This window comes from Puma concolor, chromosome D3 (genome assembly GCF_028749965.1).
Source record: "Puma concolor isolate L17-30 chromosome D3, mPumCon1.1.hap2, whole genome shotgun sequence".
Lineage (NCBI taxonomy): Eukaryota > Metazoa > Chordata > Mammalia > Carnivora > Felidae > Puma > Puma concolor.
This window is the reverse complement of record NC_141678.1, coordinates 27,257,737-27,275,558: the sequence shown is the minus strand read 5'-3', so window position 1 is coordinate 27,275,558 and position 17,822 is coordinate 27,257,737. Positions and strand designations below refer to the sequence as shown.

Sequence of the window (17,822 nt, the reverse complement as noted above, 5' to 3'; positions counted from 1 at the left end):
GAGCCCGCTGAGCTCAGAGGTCAGCGCTGTTCACGGGGCGAGTGCTGACTCGGTTGTGTGGGGCAGACACTGCAGGGCATGGCCAGGGATGCTCTGAGTTCTGTTTTCCCCTCCAGGAGGCAACCGCAAGGAAGGGGAGAGGGGCATGGAGAGCCTGCGATCGCTCTCCGGTGAGTGCACTGCTGAGCTGGCCTGGCTGAGGCCGAGTAGGCCACGGGGCAGCCAGGAAGGGAGCGGCTGCTGATGGAGGGGGTTGGATTCAGAACTGCTCCTGTTACCCCATGTCGCAGCCCTGGCGATGCAGAGCTGGGACCGGCCTTTGAGGTCATCTCTCTTGGCCTCCTCAACCTCAAGGTGGGGAAACTGAGCCTCTAGAGAGGAGAAATGCATGGCTAAAGCCCCATGGTGACGCTGGGCAGACTGGGGGCCAGAATCCAGCAAAGCAGAAGGGTGTTCAGGCCACTGGAGAGTCATCTCTGTGAGCAGAGGCACGGCTGCCCTTTCAGCACTGTGTCCCTCACTCCTGGTGCATCAGGGGCGCTCAAAAAAGATTTGTTGAGCGTGTGAGGATAGTAGGAAAACACACCCCCAGGGAGTCAGACAGCCTGGAATTCGGTGTCTGTTCTGGGCCAGCTTTACTTTTCTGGGCAAGTTTGCTCCACTTTGCTGAGCCTCGGTTTCCCAAATTGAGATCATAGACCCAACTGGTAGGTGCCGGAGCAGGGATTGGAACCCAGAGCTGCTAGATTCCAGGCCTGATTTATCACTATACCTTCCTGATTCTTTATATACTTGTTTCCCCTTCCGTCCTCTTCCTTCCTTCCTTCTTTCTTTCTTTTCTTTCTTTCTTCTCTTTCTTTCTTTCTTTCCTTCCTTCCTTCCTTCCTTCCTTCCTTCCTTCCTTCCTTCTTCCTTCTTCTTTCTTTCTTTCTTTCTTTCTTTCTTTCTTTCTCTTCCTTCTTCCTTCCTTCCTTCCTTCCTTCCTTCCTTCCTTCTTCTTTCTTTCTTTTCTTTCTTTCTTTCTTTCTTTCTTTCTTTCTTTCTTTCTTTCTTTTCTTTCTTTCTTTCTTTCTTTCCTTCCTTCCTTCCTTCCTTCCTTCCTTCCTTCCTTCCTTCCTTCCTTCCTTCCTTCCCTCCTTCCTTCCAAAAATATTTATTGAGTACCTGCTATGTGCCAGGCACTGTTCTAGTTTCCATGGATACAGAAGTGAACAAGATAGGTGAGGCCCTGGCCCTCAGGGAATTTATATCTTAGAAGAAGGTAATAGTAAGCAAGTAAACAGGACAGGAATAGCATATGTACCCAGAAGGGACTGTAACGGGGTGTGAGTGGTGTCAGGGGAGGGCTGTGTCAGATAAGGGGCTCAAGGAAGATGACATTTCGTGTGACACCTGAGAAGAACCAGCCAGGCAGAGGGCCTGAAGAAACAATTCAGTAAAACATGGTGCTCTCACAGGCCACAGGCCTCAGACTTGCAGAAGGCGCCATGAGGAGGGCATGGAAGGAGAGAAGTTATCAAAGCACCCCAGATGGCCTCAGAGGGCCAGGAAGGACGACACGGCCCTTGGGGATGACCGCACCCTGGGTCGCGTTTGGGTCTCTCCGTCCAACTGCCTCTGCCCTTCCAGGTGAAGCAGATCATGGAGGAGGCAGTCACACGGAAGTTCGTCCACGAGGACAGCAGCCACATCATCTCCTTCTGTGGTGAGTCCGTGGACCCTGACCTGGAACGGGGCTTCTTTCTCTGTGGGCTGCCTTGGGGGAGTGGCGTCTTTGTGCAAGGATTCTCACACCGTGTTTTGACTTTGTGACTCCGAAGTTATTTTTGGATTCCCGGGGGGCTCTGTGAGGGAATTTAGAACCACAGAGAAGTCGAGAGAAGAAAGGAAGAATGGCCTGTGTACCCAGCAAGAGTTAGTCACTGCTGACGCTGGAGGGACTGTCTTCCCCTCGTGTGGGCTCAGTTCACGGCTACCCATCCCCCTAGTGACGTTGGTCTCGCATGTTACGACAGACTCTGCACCCTTTCCTCACCCTGCCTGTGGCTGTTGCCAAATGAAGGGGGAGGATGGATGGGCTTTAAAGACATAGGGAATCGGGAGCCATTGATTCATCCTAAGGGATCATGTCCAGCTGGCTCAGCAGAGGAGGCAGGCCCAGGGCTCGGAGCTTGACTTGTATCCTTGAACCAGCTGTGCTCACAAGATTCCAGAAATAAATAACCGTGCTGCCAGGTTCTTAACTGTCCTTCCACAATGGCTACAGACACATGTTTTACGTGTCCCCACAGTCAGGGTTCAGCTTCTAATCCATGTGTATGTGTAAGCAGGGATGTTTCTTTCTGCCTGAAAACCTTTTCATTCCATGACTGGAGTGTCTGGCAATGGAGGATGTGCTGTATTTCCCCTCTCGCGCTCTTGGCCCCGAGGAGAGGCCAGAGCGAGGAGACCTGGTCGGCCCTCAGCTTCATCCAGATGGCTGGAGGCATTACCCATGGGAGCACATGCTGTGACCTGGGAGCCCACTGATGTCAGTTTAGCCCCTTTGCAGCCAGGCAGACCTGGGTTCAGATCCCTCCTCTGCCATTTGTTTGTTGGGTGACCTTGGCAAAAAAAAAAAAAAAAGAAAGAAAATTAAGTTTATTTGGAGAGAGAATGTGTGGGCAGAGGGAGGGCAGAGAGAGAGGAAGAGAGACAGAGAGTATCTCAAGCAGGCTGTAAGCTGTGAGCACGGAGTCTGATGCGGGCCCCGAACCCATGAACCATGAGATCGTGACCTGAGCCAAAGTCGGATGCTTAACCGACTGAGCCATCCAGGTGCCCCAAGTTTCTTTCTAAAGTGAGATATGTTTATTTAAATTACACATATGTGTGTGTGTGTGTGTGTGTGTGTGTGTGTGTGTGTTTATAGTTGTATGTGTATATATAGGTGTATATATATGTATATACATCTACATATGTACATGTGTATATACGCATAAATGTTAACATGAGAATGTATATATGCCTAATTTTTTTTTTCTCCTGGACGTCTCTATTTGCAATACTTCAGAGTGTGCGACCATGCTCACCCGTTGGAGATTTAAAGGAATAGAACAGGATAAAAATCATCATTCTCTAACTCCAACCCCAGTGTTTGGATGAGGGAGGAAGGGTGATGTTACTGCAGGGTGAGGCCTGCAGGGTCTCCCCGTGGTGTCTCTGCTCCATTGTGCCTTATGAGCCATTGTCAGAAAGACTCGAGGCATGTCTCCAGTGCTTGAACAGTTAATTAACTTATTGCAGTCTAAACAAAAGTATTGTGTGTACAAGCAAAAATGAAGATATTTCAGAGAGTCTCACCCAGAATATATTAAACCCATGGGCAGATTAGGCAATAGGGTGGGCATCCGTTCAAAGCCAAGTAATCGCTGGGGCACCTGGCTGGCTCATTCAGTAGAGCACGTGACTCTGGAGCTCAACATTGTGAGTTCAAGCCCCACGTTGGGCGTGGAGCGTCCTTAAAAGAAAAACTATAATCATAACGTTTTGAAAAAAGTCAAATAATTGCCAGCAAAAATAAACCAAGACAAGCAATTGCACCAAACCTCTCGGTATTTCTCCTTGTGTGCAACATAACCTGGGCCAGGCTCTTAACCCTGAGACTGCTGGAGTATTCCTTCTGTGGAGTCACAGTAACTAGAACGCTCACTTCTTGGGTTTTTTCCACAAGGATTAGGTAAGGTAAACCTTAACACTGGTCTCACACCCAGCAGATACCCAATAAGGAGTAGCTCTTATAATATGCTGAGTTTTTCCATCAACATCGATTATGCTCCTATGATATACCAGAGTGAGCTCCCTCCCAGTCTGCTGTGTAAGACAGAAGATAAGAAAATACTCAATAAAGCGCTGCTGAAAGTACCAGAAATAAGACTGGGCCCATCAGAATGGCCTGCACAGGGACTGTTTCCCGGGGGGAGGGGGATGGGGGGGGGACACTAAGGCCCAGAGAGGGAAAGCGATTTGCCTGAGGTCACATAGCAAGTTAGTGATAGAGCCCAGGCTACTGCCCAGGTCTCCTGCTCTGAGCAGGGCTGGGCAGGGTGTCCAAGGGAAACACAGACATGGGAAGATGATGACAGTCCTCTCTCTCCAGATCCGTTGTGGCGGCACAAGTGTTGTGAGCACACTTTGGGCTCAGACCTGGGTTTGGATCCCAGCTCGTCTGGGTGGCCCTGGGCAATTCAGTTCCCCTCTTAGGGCCTCAGTTTCCACATCTGAGAAATGGAGATGGCGTTCCTTTCTTCCTTGGCTGTGGCAGAGATGGAATGGGATCCATAATGTTAGCTGTTCCTGGAATCACAATAGTGGTGACGATCATGTGATTCTTCAGCCCAGATAAAGCCCACCAGTCCTGTGGTCAGCCTCCCCTCCCTCACTGACAGGAGTAATAGCTAACGTCCCTAAAGCGCTCACTCTGTGCCCAACTATGTGAAGCGCTTGCCATGCATTTTCCCCACCTCGCTTGCTGCAACCATGTCAGATGCCTGTTCGTACTATCCCCATTTCACAGATGAGGATACGGAGACACAGAGAGAGGAAGTCATTGCCCAAGGTCACGCAGCTGGTTAGTGTCTGGGAGAGGATATGAACACAGACAGTCTGACCTCGGGCAGCAAACACAGGTTAACTGCTAAGCTCTCCTGCTCCCTTTTGAGGGAGTGGAAGGCAGAGAGACGTACGTGATTTTCCTTTGATGCTTTCGTGGATTTCGCGATTCTGGGGCGCCCCGCTCTCCAAGGCACCTCTGTGTGGCTGAAGACCTGAGCTGGGCTGGGTGCTGGGGAGCACGGGTAGGGCAGGGCCTGCTGACCATTGTGTCCCTGCAGCGGCTGTAGAGGCCTGCGTCCTGCATGGGCTGCGGCGGCGGGCGGCTGGCTTTCTGCGCAGCAACAAGATTGCAGCTCTCTTCATGAAAGTGGGCAAGAACTTCCCACCGGCCGAAGAGCTGAGCCGCAAGGTGCAGGACCTGGAACAGCTGATGGAGAGCGCGTGAGTGTGGAGCATGGGGTATGGGCTGGAGCGTTCCTGCAGGGGACAGTCCAGGCTCCTCCCTGAGCTCTGCCAGAACCCGCACCTCCTGGCACTGTCTGCACTCTCCTTTCACTCCTCAAACCCGCCAGACTCTTTCCTACCCCGGGGCCTTTGCACATGCTCGACCTACCACCCGGTTCACACGCCTCACCTTCCAGGGCTGGTGCCTTGTCATCATTCAGGCTTTCCCCCAGTTAAGGGCAAACTCCAACCCTCACCCCATTTCTCTTACATATCACTGCTTATTTTCTCTCCTGTGGTTATCACCACCTCTAATTATTCATTCCTTTGTGTACTTTTTACTTGATTGTTGTCTATCTCTCCTCCTTGGCTCTGAACTCCATGAGAACAGGCCACTAAAATCTGTTATTCCTCATTTTGTCCCCAGTGTCTGGACAGTGCCCAGCACCTGGTAAAATGCTCAAGAAATGATTGTTGAATGAGTGTCTGCTGTTAGCCAAACCCATTCCGCATGCAGGAAGACCAAGTTTAATGAAACTACTGTGGTCTCCATCTGCATGGATCAGATACTGACACTGAGGCAACAAGGGGAACGGTGACTTCACTCACACGTCTGGAGGGCTGATTTCCTGGGGGGAGGGCTCAGGGCCTGAGGGCATGTACGGGAGAACCTCCCACCAGAGTCCCGACCGCACAGTTTGACTCTACGCCAGAGCCGCGGTCTGGAGCCTGGTCAGGGCTAGCAAAGAGGTTTCAGCTCCTGTTGGTGCTAGCAGCCGCCCACAGGACCTTGTTGTGAAAGATTCCGGAGCCGTGATTGGGCTTCACGGGAAGGAACGTGTGGATTGATTCGCTGTGTGTGTGACGGGCAAGAGAAGGGAGAGAGAGGCGCACGTGCTGTGTGTGCCGTGGGTGATCACTCCTCCTCAGCGGGTGGGAGATGGTCCTTTCCCTCCCTTGCAGGCTGTGCCAGCCCAGGGCTGCTGGCCAGAACTGTGGGACGGGCAAGGCTGTGGACTTAGCGTCACCGCCTCCCTTTCGGAATCAGACTCCTCAGCCACTTGGTCTTCAAGGTGCCTTCCAGTCTGTATGCTAAATTCCCAAGTGTTTGCTGACAACTTCTGAAAGGGAGCGATTTCCATGGGCCTTCCATAATATCGGGAATGACTTTCTCATGGAGGAATTAGAGATACCCATGCCAGGTGGTAAGGGAGAGCCATTCATTTCATTCATGCAATCGCTCATTCATGAGAGAGGGAAGGGGAGAGAGGGAATGAGAGAGAGAGAGATGAAGAGAAGTATCGCTGTGAGAATCTGGCTTGCCCATCAACAGTATATGAAGGTGTCTGTTTTATCGCATCTTCACACTCACTGGGTGTTATTTTTTCAACACGTCACCCACTTGCCAGGAGCAATGTGGGCTTTTGTTGTTGTTTTAGTCGCCGTTCCTTCATTCCCTAGAGAGGTTGGGCATTTTGCTGTTTGCACATTGGTCCTGTTGGATCTCCTTTTTTGCGAATATTCCTCCTCCTTCTGTACTGGTCTTGAAGGCGAAACCAGATTCAGGGCCTCCAGGAGAATGTGCGGAAGCTGCCGAAGCTGCCCAGCCTGTCCCCACTTGCCATCAAGCACCTGTGGATCCGCACTGCTTTGTTTGAGAAGGTCCTGGACAAAATTGTGCATTACCTGGTGGAAAACAGCAGGTGAGTGAGAAAGAGCAGCTGCCGTGGCGTGCTGTGGCGCCACCTTCTGGCCATTTTGGGAACTGCACCCTATGGCACAAAGCAACTTTCTTTTCTCTCCTGTTGACGTGCACTTGATTTGAAAGCAGTTAGATAAAGGCCTTCTGGATGTTTGCCTCTAAATGAGCCCAGCTTAGAACCTGGGACTATTCAGGTGCTTCCTGCTAATATAGGATCTTCAAATTTGGAATGAGGAACAAGGATCTTGCAATCTTAGGGATCTTTTTCCTCCCATGAATGAAGCCTACAGTCTACTTGCTAACTGTGGTCCTAAAAGAGTCATGTAGCTTCTCTGTGTCTCTGCTGCTCTTTTAATAAATGGGACAGGGATTGTTGCCATTCTGGAGAAGAGGTGAGAAGGGGAGTTAGTGAGTACACAGTGTTTTGGAAATGTATACTTTTTTTACATTTTCTATTCTAGCTCAGATTAACCTGGTGTAAAGGTTTTAGACTATGAGTACTCTTGGCAAGCATTCATCCATGCATTCATTCATCCAGTAAATATTTAATGGGCACCTACCATGTGCCAGGCACTGAGATGTTGGAGATACATTGGTCTTAACTGTCATGTTAAGAGCTTGGATATTATGCTAAGAGCACAGAGGAGCCAGTGAAGAATGTGGGCTTTTGTATAACCTGAGACTCTTCATGGCTAACACTCCTTCCAGCCGTAGACAGATGGGGAGAGAGAGAGAGACAGGGGGAGTGGGAAAGAGGAAACACGATGAGGGAAATACCTGAGAATCTCCTCATCTCTCGGTATATGAAAGTGCCTGTTTAACCACATCTTCACATGCAGTGGGTATTATGATTACCTTTTATTCTTTGCCTGTTTGCTAGGAAAATATATATGAAAGGAGAGAGCAGAGTCCTTCCTCTCACGAACCTCACATAGTTGCAGGGCAAACAGGAAAATAGTAATTGTGGTAATATGTGGTGAGTATTCCAAGTCAGGTGGGTGGTGTTTAACTTCCTCTGGGTGGTCAGGAAAAGAATCCTGGAAGACATGGCAGTTAATCATCAGTTTGAAGGGCACGTAGGCGTTAACCCAGTGAAGTGGGTAGGGAAAAGAGTGTTCCCAGCCAAGGGAATAGCAGGTGCAAAGGCCAGGAGGCAGGAGACAAATTGGAAGAAATCCAGGCTCTGGAGTGCAATTAATCTCTTCACCTTCTAGTAAAATGTGATACGTCTCTGCCCCGTGCCCTCGCATGGGTGCGGGCCTCCGGAGCTAATGCCTTTGGCATATGACCTTGTGTTTTCTGCTGAATGAGTCGGTAGAAGGAATGAGTAATTTATTTGAGCAGCAATGCCAGACTATCTCTTTATTTTTTTTTTGTCTAAACTTTTTATTTTTTTGATTCGCATAGAAGTTGTAACACTAGCGCAAAGAGTACTCGCCTGCCCTCAGTGATCACATCCTACATAACCATAGTACAAATACCAAAACAGGAAATTGACATTGGTACAATACTGTTAACTAAACTACATGCTTTATTTGGATTTCACTAGTCTTTACGTACACTCATTTTTTTCTGTCTAGTTCTATGGAATTTTAGCATAGTTAAATTCAGTATAAATACATATATGTATTATTTAATTAAATGTATTATTTAACTATTTAATAAAAATTACATATGTATATGTATTATACTAATAGTATAAATACAGTCTATAATTCTGTATAACCAACACCACAGTCACGACACAGAACTGTTCCAGTGAAACCTGCCACCCCAAAGAAGCTCCCTCGAGCTACCCTCGATGGTCACATCTTGCCCCCAGTCCCACCTGCTAGTTTTTAAGGTACTATTTCCAAGGTTTATGATCATGCAACGGTGCTGGTTTTCAGCATAGAGACTGAGTGGCAGAGTGGAAAGTGTCTTGAAGTTTTACCTTCAGATCTGACACCAAAATGGATAAACTTGCTGCTGAGAATGCACAGAGCATGTCCGTTCGGCTTCAGCCAATATCCTGGTGGATAGAAGATTCCTCTGGGGTCAAATTACAGTGATGTTGCCACCCCTTAGCAAGAAGTCCCTGGTGTCAGAGTCTGTGCTGTTGCTGTAAAAGCAGGTCAATATTTAATCCTCCCAACAGCCTGGGCAAGTGAGTTCTGTCATTCTTGTCATTTTATAGCTGAGGACACTAAAGCTCAGAGAGGGTAGTCGTCACATGCCCAGGGACACACAGTGAGAGTGGGAGTGGCCGACCTGGGCTCCCACTCAGTCTGCCTCGCTGCAGATCCTGTGTTCTTAGACCCCTGCTGTAGGATGGGAACACCCAAGCCGGCTGGGTATAGCTTGCATCCACCTGCTGTGTGGCCTCCAAGAAGTCACTTACCCTCTCTGAGCCTGACATCCCTTGGGAAGGTAGAACAAGGTCCTTTCCAACTCTAAAATTCGGTTCCTAGCTTGCAGGAGTTTGCAGAGAATTAGGAGGCACTACACAACAACTCAAACAAAAAAGCAAAACCCAAAAACACTCAGCACAAACATTGTCTTGCCCATATGACAAGTTATTTTGAAGAGCCAGAAGCCAGGGGGCGCTTGCGAGCACGTCAGGCCAGCGTCATCCACATAGTTATCCGCGCAGGAAGTCCTGTTAATATAGCTTTTTTGTACACACCACAGCTAAAAAGCCTTTTATGGCCTCAATAATATTAGAAGAGCTGACATCATCTGAGCTCCCAAGCCACTTGGCGCCTGAAATGGAAGATGTGATAGAAGCTGATAGAAGCAGCCAGGAGCAGCCTTCTAATTACTATTCCCGTTACTCTCATTAAAGCTGTATCACAGCCATGTATTAAGCAGTTACGTGCCAAGCATGGTACTAAGTGCCCACATCTGTTGTCTCTTTCAAAAGTCCCTTTTTCTTTTTTTTAAATTTAAGTAAGCTTCACACCCAGCATGGAGCTCAACGTGAGGCGTGAACTCACGACCCTGAGATCAAGACCTGAGCTGAAATCAAGAGTCAGACACTTAACTGAACCATGCAGGTGCCCCTCTAAAGTCCTTCTGATGGCCCTAGGATATATGTTTTTATTACCCCCATTTTACAGATGGGACATTTGAGGCTTACAGCGTTAACTGGGTAACAAGAGGGAGGCTGAACTCAGTCTGCTCTTAAGCATCAGGTCAGTGTCAATTGTGCGCCCTCTGCTGGTTACCATCCAGACCTGCCTGTCCTTTTCTCTTACTAGTAAATACTATGAGAAGGAAGCCCTCCTGATGGACCCGGTGGATGGCCCCATCCTTGCGTCTTTGTTGGGTAAGTGGTCCAGGGCTCTGAGCTTCATCTGGATCTCTGACGTTGGCTCACTAGTGCACCTCCTAAGGGCCTCTCTGGTTTCCCTCTAGCCTTCTCCATCAAAACTTACCTGTTCCCTGGCTCTTGCTCTCAGGCTCTTGTGCTGGACTCTCCTTAGCAGGACCCTGGGGCATACTCACTGGCTGGAGGGGAGAGGCAGTGAAGGTGGTGGCCTATCTGGGGGTAGACAGGAGGGTAGACTTTGAGGGCTATGGATTCCCAGTCCCTGTGTGCTCCACAGTGGGGCCCTGTGCCCTGGAGTACACCAAGATGAAGACTGCCGATCACTTTTGGACTGACCCCTCGGCCGACGAGCTTGTCCAGAGGCACCGCATCCACAGCTCGCACCTGCGGCAGGACTCACCCACCAAGCGTCCAGCCCTCTGTGTGAGTAGGAGTGGACTCTGGGGCCCTGGGAGGGAGTTGGGCTGAGTGCCAGACTTGGTGTGGAGGTGGAGAATGGAGTGGGACATTGAGGGTCACCGCAGGCCTCACCCTCCACCTCCCCTCACCCTGCCAGATCCAGAAGAGACATTCAAGTGGCAGCATGGACGACCGACCATCCCTTTCTGCCCGTGACTATGTTGAGTCCCTGCACCAGAACTCCCGGGCCACGCTCCTCTATGGCAAGAACAACGTTCTGGTTCAGCCGGTGAGAGATATCTGGGACCCAGATCTTCCACAGGGGGTCTGGCTTCCGGTTATACAGGAGGCGTTCCCTCTGGTTCCAGGCTGCTCATCCATTCATCCATCCATCTATCCACACCTCCATCTCTCCATCCATTCATCCATATGACAACATTTGCTTCTATCCATCCATCCATCCATTCACCTACCTACCTATCTTTACTTCTACCCATCCATCCATCCATCCACCCACCTATCCATCCATCTTCCTACCCAGGTTTTCATCCACCCATCCATCCATCCATCCATCCATCCATCCACCCACCCACCTACCTGTCTTTACTTCTACCCATCCATCTACCCATCCATCCATCCATCCACCCATCCATCCATCCATCTTCGTACCCATGTTTTCATCCATCCATCCATCCATCCATCTTTATATCCACCCACCCACCCATCCATCCATCCATCCACCCATCCATCCATCTTCCTACCCATGTTTACTTCCATCCATCCATCCATCCATCCATCCATCCATCCATCCATCTATCCATTCACCCACCTACCTGTCTTTACTTCTACCCATCCATCCATCTATCCATCCACCCATCCATCCATCCATGCACCCACCCATCCATCCATCTTCCTACCCGTGTTTACTTCCATCCATCCAACTACCCATCCATCCATCTATCCATCCACCCATCCATCCATCCATCCATCCATCCATCTTCCTACCCATGTTTTCATCCATCCATCCATCCATCCATCCATCCATCCATCCATCCATCTTTATATCCATCCACCCACCCACCCATCCATCCATCCATCCATCCATCTACCCATCCATCCATCTTCCTACCCATGTTTACTTCCATCCATCCATCCATCCATCCATCCATCCATCCATCCACCCACCTACCTGTCTTTACTTCTACCCATCCATCCATCCATCCATCCATCCATCCACGCACCCACCCATCCATCCATCTTCCTACCCATGTTTACTTCCATCCATCCAACTACCCATCCATCCATCTATCCATCTACCCATCCATCCATCCATCCACCCATCCATCCATCCATCCATCTTCCTACCCATGTTTTCATCCATCCATCCATCCATCCATCCATCCATCCATCCATCCATCTTTATATCCATCCACCCACCCACCCACCCATCCATCCATCCATCCATCTACCCATCCATCCATCTTCCTACCCATGTTTACTTCCATCCATCCATCCATCCATCCATCCATCCATCCATCCATCCACCCATCTTTACCTGCATCCATCCATTTGTCCATCCATCTATTTAATTATCCATTTATTTTCCAGTCCATCTCTCCACCCACCTGTCCACCTAGCTGTCCATCCATCCATTCTCTTTTGTTGTCACTCACTCATTCAGCAAGTATTTATACTGAGCTTTCCTTGTGCTGGATGCTTGGGATATCAGGATAAATATCTTCATGGTTGAGATATTTTTTAAATGTTTATTTTTGAGAGAGAACATGCATGGGGGAGGGGCAGAAAGAGGAGGACAAAGGATCCAAAGTGAGCTTCACCCTGACAGCAGAGAGCCCAATGCGGAGTCGAACTCACGAGTTGTGAGATCTCAACCTGAGCTGAAGTCAGACGCTCAACCAACTGAACCACCCCGGCGCCCCCTTCACAGTTGATATTTATGGAGTGCTTTCTTTGTGTCAAGCACCATGATAAGTGCTTTTAACTGTATTAACTCATTTAAAGCTCCCAGCAACTATTTGATGCAAGTAGTGTCATCCAAGATGATAACGCTGAGATGTGCACAGGGGGGAGTAAGTGGCAGAGTCATGCTTTGAATTCAGGCTGCCTGATGTGGGAGTTGAATCATTTATCAATCACCTCTAGGCCTGGCTGGTGCAAGCCCCAGAGATGGGTGGTGAGCCAGGCACACGAAACCCCTACCCTCATGGAGTAGATACCCCTCTGCCTTTCCCTTCCTGAGACTGTGTGGATCAGTGTGGTGTTTGGGCTCAGCTGGGAGGAAGCAGAGGAAGCTGCCAGTCGCTCTAGCTCTGTGGTCACAGTTGTGATCACGGGGTGACCCTGAGCGAGTCACTTCTCCCTGTGAGCCTTAATGTCCACATCACAATGGGTACAAGATCCTACCTCCTCAGATCTAAGAAGCTATGGATTTAAGATGCTCCATTTTTAAACATAACCATCAGGAAGTAAAAAAACGATACTAAGTTCTAGAAGATGTTTTCTCATTACTTGGAAATTTTATTTGACACTTTTTGAGAGTTCTTTGAGCTCTTTGATTTGGATAAAAGGAGTTTTGTTTTTTTTTTTAGGGGTGCCTGGGTGACTCAGGTGGTTGAGTGTCCGACTTGGATTTTGGCTCAGGTCATGATCTTGTGGTCTGTGGGATCGAGCCCTGCATCAGGCTCTAGGTTGGCAATGTGGAGCCTGCTTGGGATTCTGTCTCTCCCTCTCTCTCTCTGCCCCCTCCCAGCTCACTCTCTCTCTCGAAGTAAATAAATAAACTTAAAAAAAAAAGTAAAAGGGTTTTCTTTTAAATCATACATTGCTTTTTTAACTATGCATAAGGGAACTTATAACTGACATTCATTAGTTAAGACAGTCCTAAAATTTCTTCACATTTCAGGGTTTAATTTTCTTTTTTTTTTAAATTTTTTTTTTTTCAACGTTTATTTATTTTTGGGACAGAGAGAGACAGAGCATGAACGGGGGAGGGGCAGAGAGAGAGGGAGACACAGAATCGGAAACAGGCTCCAGGCTCCGAGCCATCAGCCCAGAGCCCGACGCGGGGCTCGAACTCACAGACCGCGAGATCGTGACCTGGCTGAAGTCGGACGCTTAACCGACTGCGCCACCCAGGCGCCCCGAGGGTTTAATTTTCTATATCAGTTTTTGACTTAGAGTCATCACTGCTTGTATTTTTCTAGTAAATACTGTTTTCTTTTTTTTTCTTTGTGAGAGAGAGAGAGAGAGCATGTGCACTTGCACACAGAGAGAGAGAGAGAGAGAGAGAGAGAGAGAGAGAGAATCCCAAGGAGGCTCCGTGCCCAGCACAGAGCCCGATGTGCGGCTTGATCCCATGACCCTGGGATCGTGACCTGAGCCGAAATCAAGAGTCAGACACTTAACTGAACTGAGCAGCCACCCAAGCACCCCCAAATACTGTTTACTGTTCCATCCAAAGAAGGGGTCAACACACTATAACCCATGGGCCCAATGCAGCGCTCCACCTGTTTTTGCAAATAAAGTTTTATTGTAACAGAGCCGTGCCCATTACCTATCGTGTATGGCTGCTTTCACGCTATAACGGCAGAGTTGAGTGGTCGCACCTGAGTCTGTATGTCTCACAGAACCAAAATTACTCCCCGTCTGACCCTTTATACAAAAAGCTTGCTGACCTCTGATCAGGAGTGTAGGAGGCCCAGCGTTTCTCACAAGTGCGTGTCCTTGGTTGTTGCTCTGCAAGGCCATCTGGAATTGTGGGCATGGCTGTAGTGGTGAATAATGTGTCTCCTCTGCCAATATCAAATCAGTGCTCTACTGCTCTGCTGCCCGTGTTTCTGCATACACAAAAACTTTGGAAGTCGAAGATGACTCACCGTCTAATTTTTCTGAAGACGTTTAAAATAGCACCTGTTCTCCGCATGTGAAGTAACAACACAGGAACAACTAGGACCGAGTTTGCAGGAGGTCAGGCAATGACCACTGTGTCACGATGGTGAGATGCCACCTGCTGTAAGATACATCCACACTTCAGGTACAGGAAAACATGGAAAACGTTCATGACCCGGGGCAGCAGTGCTCCGTCATGGGGCTGCAGGCATGAGTGGCTAACTTGAGACAGTGTGGGTAAAGCTGAGACATGCTAGGTGCTCGGTAAATGTTGGCTGTCCATCTCCACATGTTGTTGAGGTGAATTTGCGTCCTTTATTTGTGAGGCTTGGAGAGACCACCCCCCCCAACACCCCACCTGGGATAAAGCAGAGGGAGCTGCTGAGAAGTTCTGCAGGCTCATGGGGAACACAGAGGGTCAGGCTGCTAGGCAGTGAGTATGGTGTGGGTGTTTGGAGGAGGAGATTCAGGATAACGTCTGTGGTTGGGACATAGAACTCGGCTGCCCTCTTGTTCTCCCTTAAGACTGGCCAAAATGATGCCAGATAAATGACTCCTGTCAAGGAGAGGGTGGTGTTGGGGCGCCTGGGTGGCTCCGTCAGGTGAGCGTCTGACTTGATTCCAGCTCAGGTCATGATCTCATGGTTTGTGAGCTCAAGCCCTGCATTGGGCTCTGCGCTGGCAGCACGGAGCCTGCCGGGGTTTCTCTCTCTCCCTCTCCTTCTACCCTTCTTCCCTCTCTCTCTCTCACACACAATAAATAAATAAGACATTTATTTATTTATTTTAATTTTTTATGTCTTTATTTTATCTTGAGAGGCAGAGTGCAAGCGGGGGCAGGGGCAGAGAGAGAGAGGGAGACACAGAATCTGAAGCAGGCTCCAGGCTCCAAGCTGTTGGCACAGAGTCTGATGCGGGGCTCGAACTCATGGACCGTGAGATCACGAACTGAACCGAAGTCCAACGCCCAACTGACTGAGCCACCCAAGCACCCCTAAAACATTGTTTTAAAAAGGAGAGCATGGTATTAAAGAGGGATAGAGTCCCTTCCTGATTCTAAAGAGTCCCCGGCTCTGCCCTTGCAGCAGGGCTTCCTGGACCTTGGTTGGGGGGTGGGTGGGAGTGTGAAAGTGCAGGGGGGCAGCTCTCAGAAGTGCATCTCTAGAACCCATCCTGGGTGGTTGGCTGCAGACTGCTTTGCTTAGCATGGCCCCCTGGAAGGAGGTACAGGATCTTCCAAATGGTCGTAGCCTTGGAGGGCATGACCCAACCCCTTGGATCTGGTTATGCCTCCTTGAGTCAGACGGCCCAGGGCCTATGACCACTGTGACTCTGGCACTTTGACCAAGCCTATGCCCTCCTCTCTCTGCAGAGGGATGATATGGAGGCCGTGCCAGGGTACCTGTCTCTACACCAGACAGCTGACGTCATGACCTTGAAATGGACGCCTAACCAGCTGATGAACGGGTCGATGGGGGACCTGGACTATGAGAAGAGGTAGGGCGCCGGGTCCTTCTCCCCCTTTGGCACAGGGAAGTGTGTGCTCTGTCCTTTGTGTCCTGCCCCGGCCCGCTGTTCTGTCTGGTTGTTGCGGCCACTTGGGCCACCCCCCCTGCAGCTATGGCCTTATGGGTAACTCATTAGGAGGATCTGGAGACCAACTAGAAGAATGTTAGAATGTAATACGGGAATTAGGCAGGCCCTGGTCAAACACCACCCAGAGGGAGAAATCTTAACTAAGAGCTTGGGAGCCTGCAAATGGCAAATATTCCCCATCTGCTGCCGTCCTTCCCATCACTCCGTAAAGGAGGAAAGCTGGAGGTGTTGGTTGGTGGCCATCTGGTCCAGGGTTGTGTCTCCTGTGACCCTGGGATTTTCAAGACTCAGCAAAGGCTTTGGAGTCACACGCCGAAGACACATGGAAACCAAGGGTCCTCTGCTACAATCGTGTGTGTTCCCGCACAATTAGGGACGGCCCTAGGAGGAGCCCAAACAAAGGGAAGGCTCAACCTGATTATTTCAGCTTGAGGAGTCTTGGCAGCTTTATATAAAATAAGGGCTCCTTTCAAGGAACATAACCAGAACACTGTTCTTGTGTTCTGTTTCATGTTAAGCTTCAGTGTGAGTAACACGAGGCCTGGGTGTGATTAATACCATTCTCTAAGCCACTTCCTGTGCAGAGGTGGCCATCTGTCTTCAGAGACGGTCAGTGGGAGGTAGAGTTGGTTCTAGGCTGAGCCGTATAATTCAGCTCTAGCTAGACTCCAGAGTTTCTGATCAAGAAGCCCTCACCAAGGAACAGCATGGGGCCCAGGAGATGCCCTTGGCCTGGGGCATTATTTCAATGGACTTGTCTTAAACCTCAGGCCTTCCGCAACCCCTCCCAGCTGAATCTGGATCACATGGAACCCTGAACCTCCTTTAAAGCATTTATAGAATCGCAGACACGTAATAAATCTGTGCCTATTTGTATATCAGCTGTTGCTTCTAGACCTCAGTTCCGTGAAGGCAAGGCACCTGTCTTACTCATGTCTTCTCTTTGGCAACTGCCACAGATCCTAGTACAAAGTAGGTGCTTAGATAATCTCTGTGAAGCAAAGCAGGGAAGTTACCGGATTCAGTCATCAGATCTGAACAGAGCACCCGCTACATTCCAGGCACTGTGCTAGATACAAGAAACATAGCAGATGAACAGAAGGAGAGGAAAATCTTTACCCTCTCGGAGCTTCCACTGTATTTACCTTACACTGAAGGAGACCACAATAAAACAGGTGTATGGATAAGTGTACGTTTTAGGCCCAAGTGCTTGCTTGGTTCTCATCCTGCTGGAAGATTTGGGGTGTGTCTGTCTCTCCCTGTCTCTGGGCTTCTATCAAATGAGAGGCCTGCACAACATGATCTTCCCAGAACTCAAAGGGTTTGCAGGGGCTCTCCATACACAGAAGTGTCATCTGTCAAATAGCACAACCCAAAGGCCCTGTTTACTATTTGGACTTACACCCAGGATTGTGTGGGCAGAAACCTTTTTGTTTTTAATTTTTTTTAACTTTTATTCATTTTTAAGATACAGAGAGAGACAGAGTGTGAAGGGGAGGGGCAGAGCGAGGGAGACACAGAATCTAAAGCAGGCTCCAGGCTCTGAGCTGTCAGCCCAGAGCCCGATGCAGGGCTCAAACCCATGATCCATGAGATCATGACCTGAGCCGAAGTTGGAGGTTTAACTGACTGAGCCACCAAGGTGCCCCAACTTTGTTTTTAACTTTTTTTTTAATGTTTATTCATTTCTGAGAAACAGAGTGTGAACAGGGGAGGGGCCGAGAGAGAGGGAGACACAGAATCTGAAGCAGGCTCCAGGCTCCAAGCCAATGCAGGGCTCGAACCCACGAACAGTGAGATCGTGACCTGAGCCGAAGTTGGACGCTTAACCTGCTGAGCCACCCAGGCACCCCTGGGCAGAAAACTGTT

The 17,822-nt window shown here is 49.3% G+C and overlaps 1 protein-coding gene across 10 annotated transcripts in view; it reads left to right on the top strand.

Annotated features, from left to right (window-relative positions):
- SGSM1 (small G protein signaling modulator 1) overlaps positions 1-17,822 on the top strand; it is a 96,156-nt gene that overhangs the window by 30,439 nt on the left and 47,895 nt on the right. For 8 of the 10 annotated variants that reach the window (XR_015242389.1, XR_015242390.1, XM_086682210.1 and 5 more), the window contains exons 3-9: positions 1,630-1,705; positions 4,872-5,034; positions 6,588-6,740; positions 9,979-10,046; positions 10,327-10,472; positions 10,606-10,737; positions 15,730-15,854. Coding sequence is in view for 8 of the 10 variants with exons in the window: in XM_086682210.1 (XP_086538336.1) it covers positions 1,630-1,705; positions 4,872-5,034; positions 6,588-6,740; positions 9,979-10,046; positions 10,327-10,472; positions 10,606-10,737; positions 15,730-15,854 (863 nt within the window). In the remaining 2 variants the exon portion in view is untranslated. Of the gene's footprint in view, positions 1-1,629; positions 1,706-4,871; positions 5,035-6,587; positions 6,741-7,691; positions 7,716-9,978; positions 10,047-10,326; positions 10,473-10,605; positions 10,738-15,729; positions 15,855-17,822 lie in introns of those variants that run through there. The other 2 variants (XM_086682209.1, XM_086682215.1) reach the window with 2 other exon arrangements.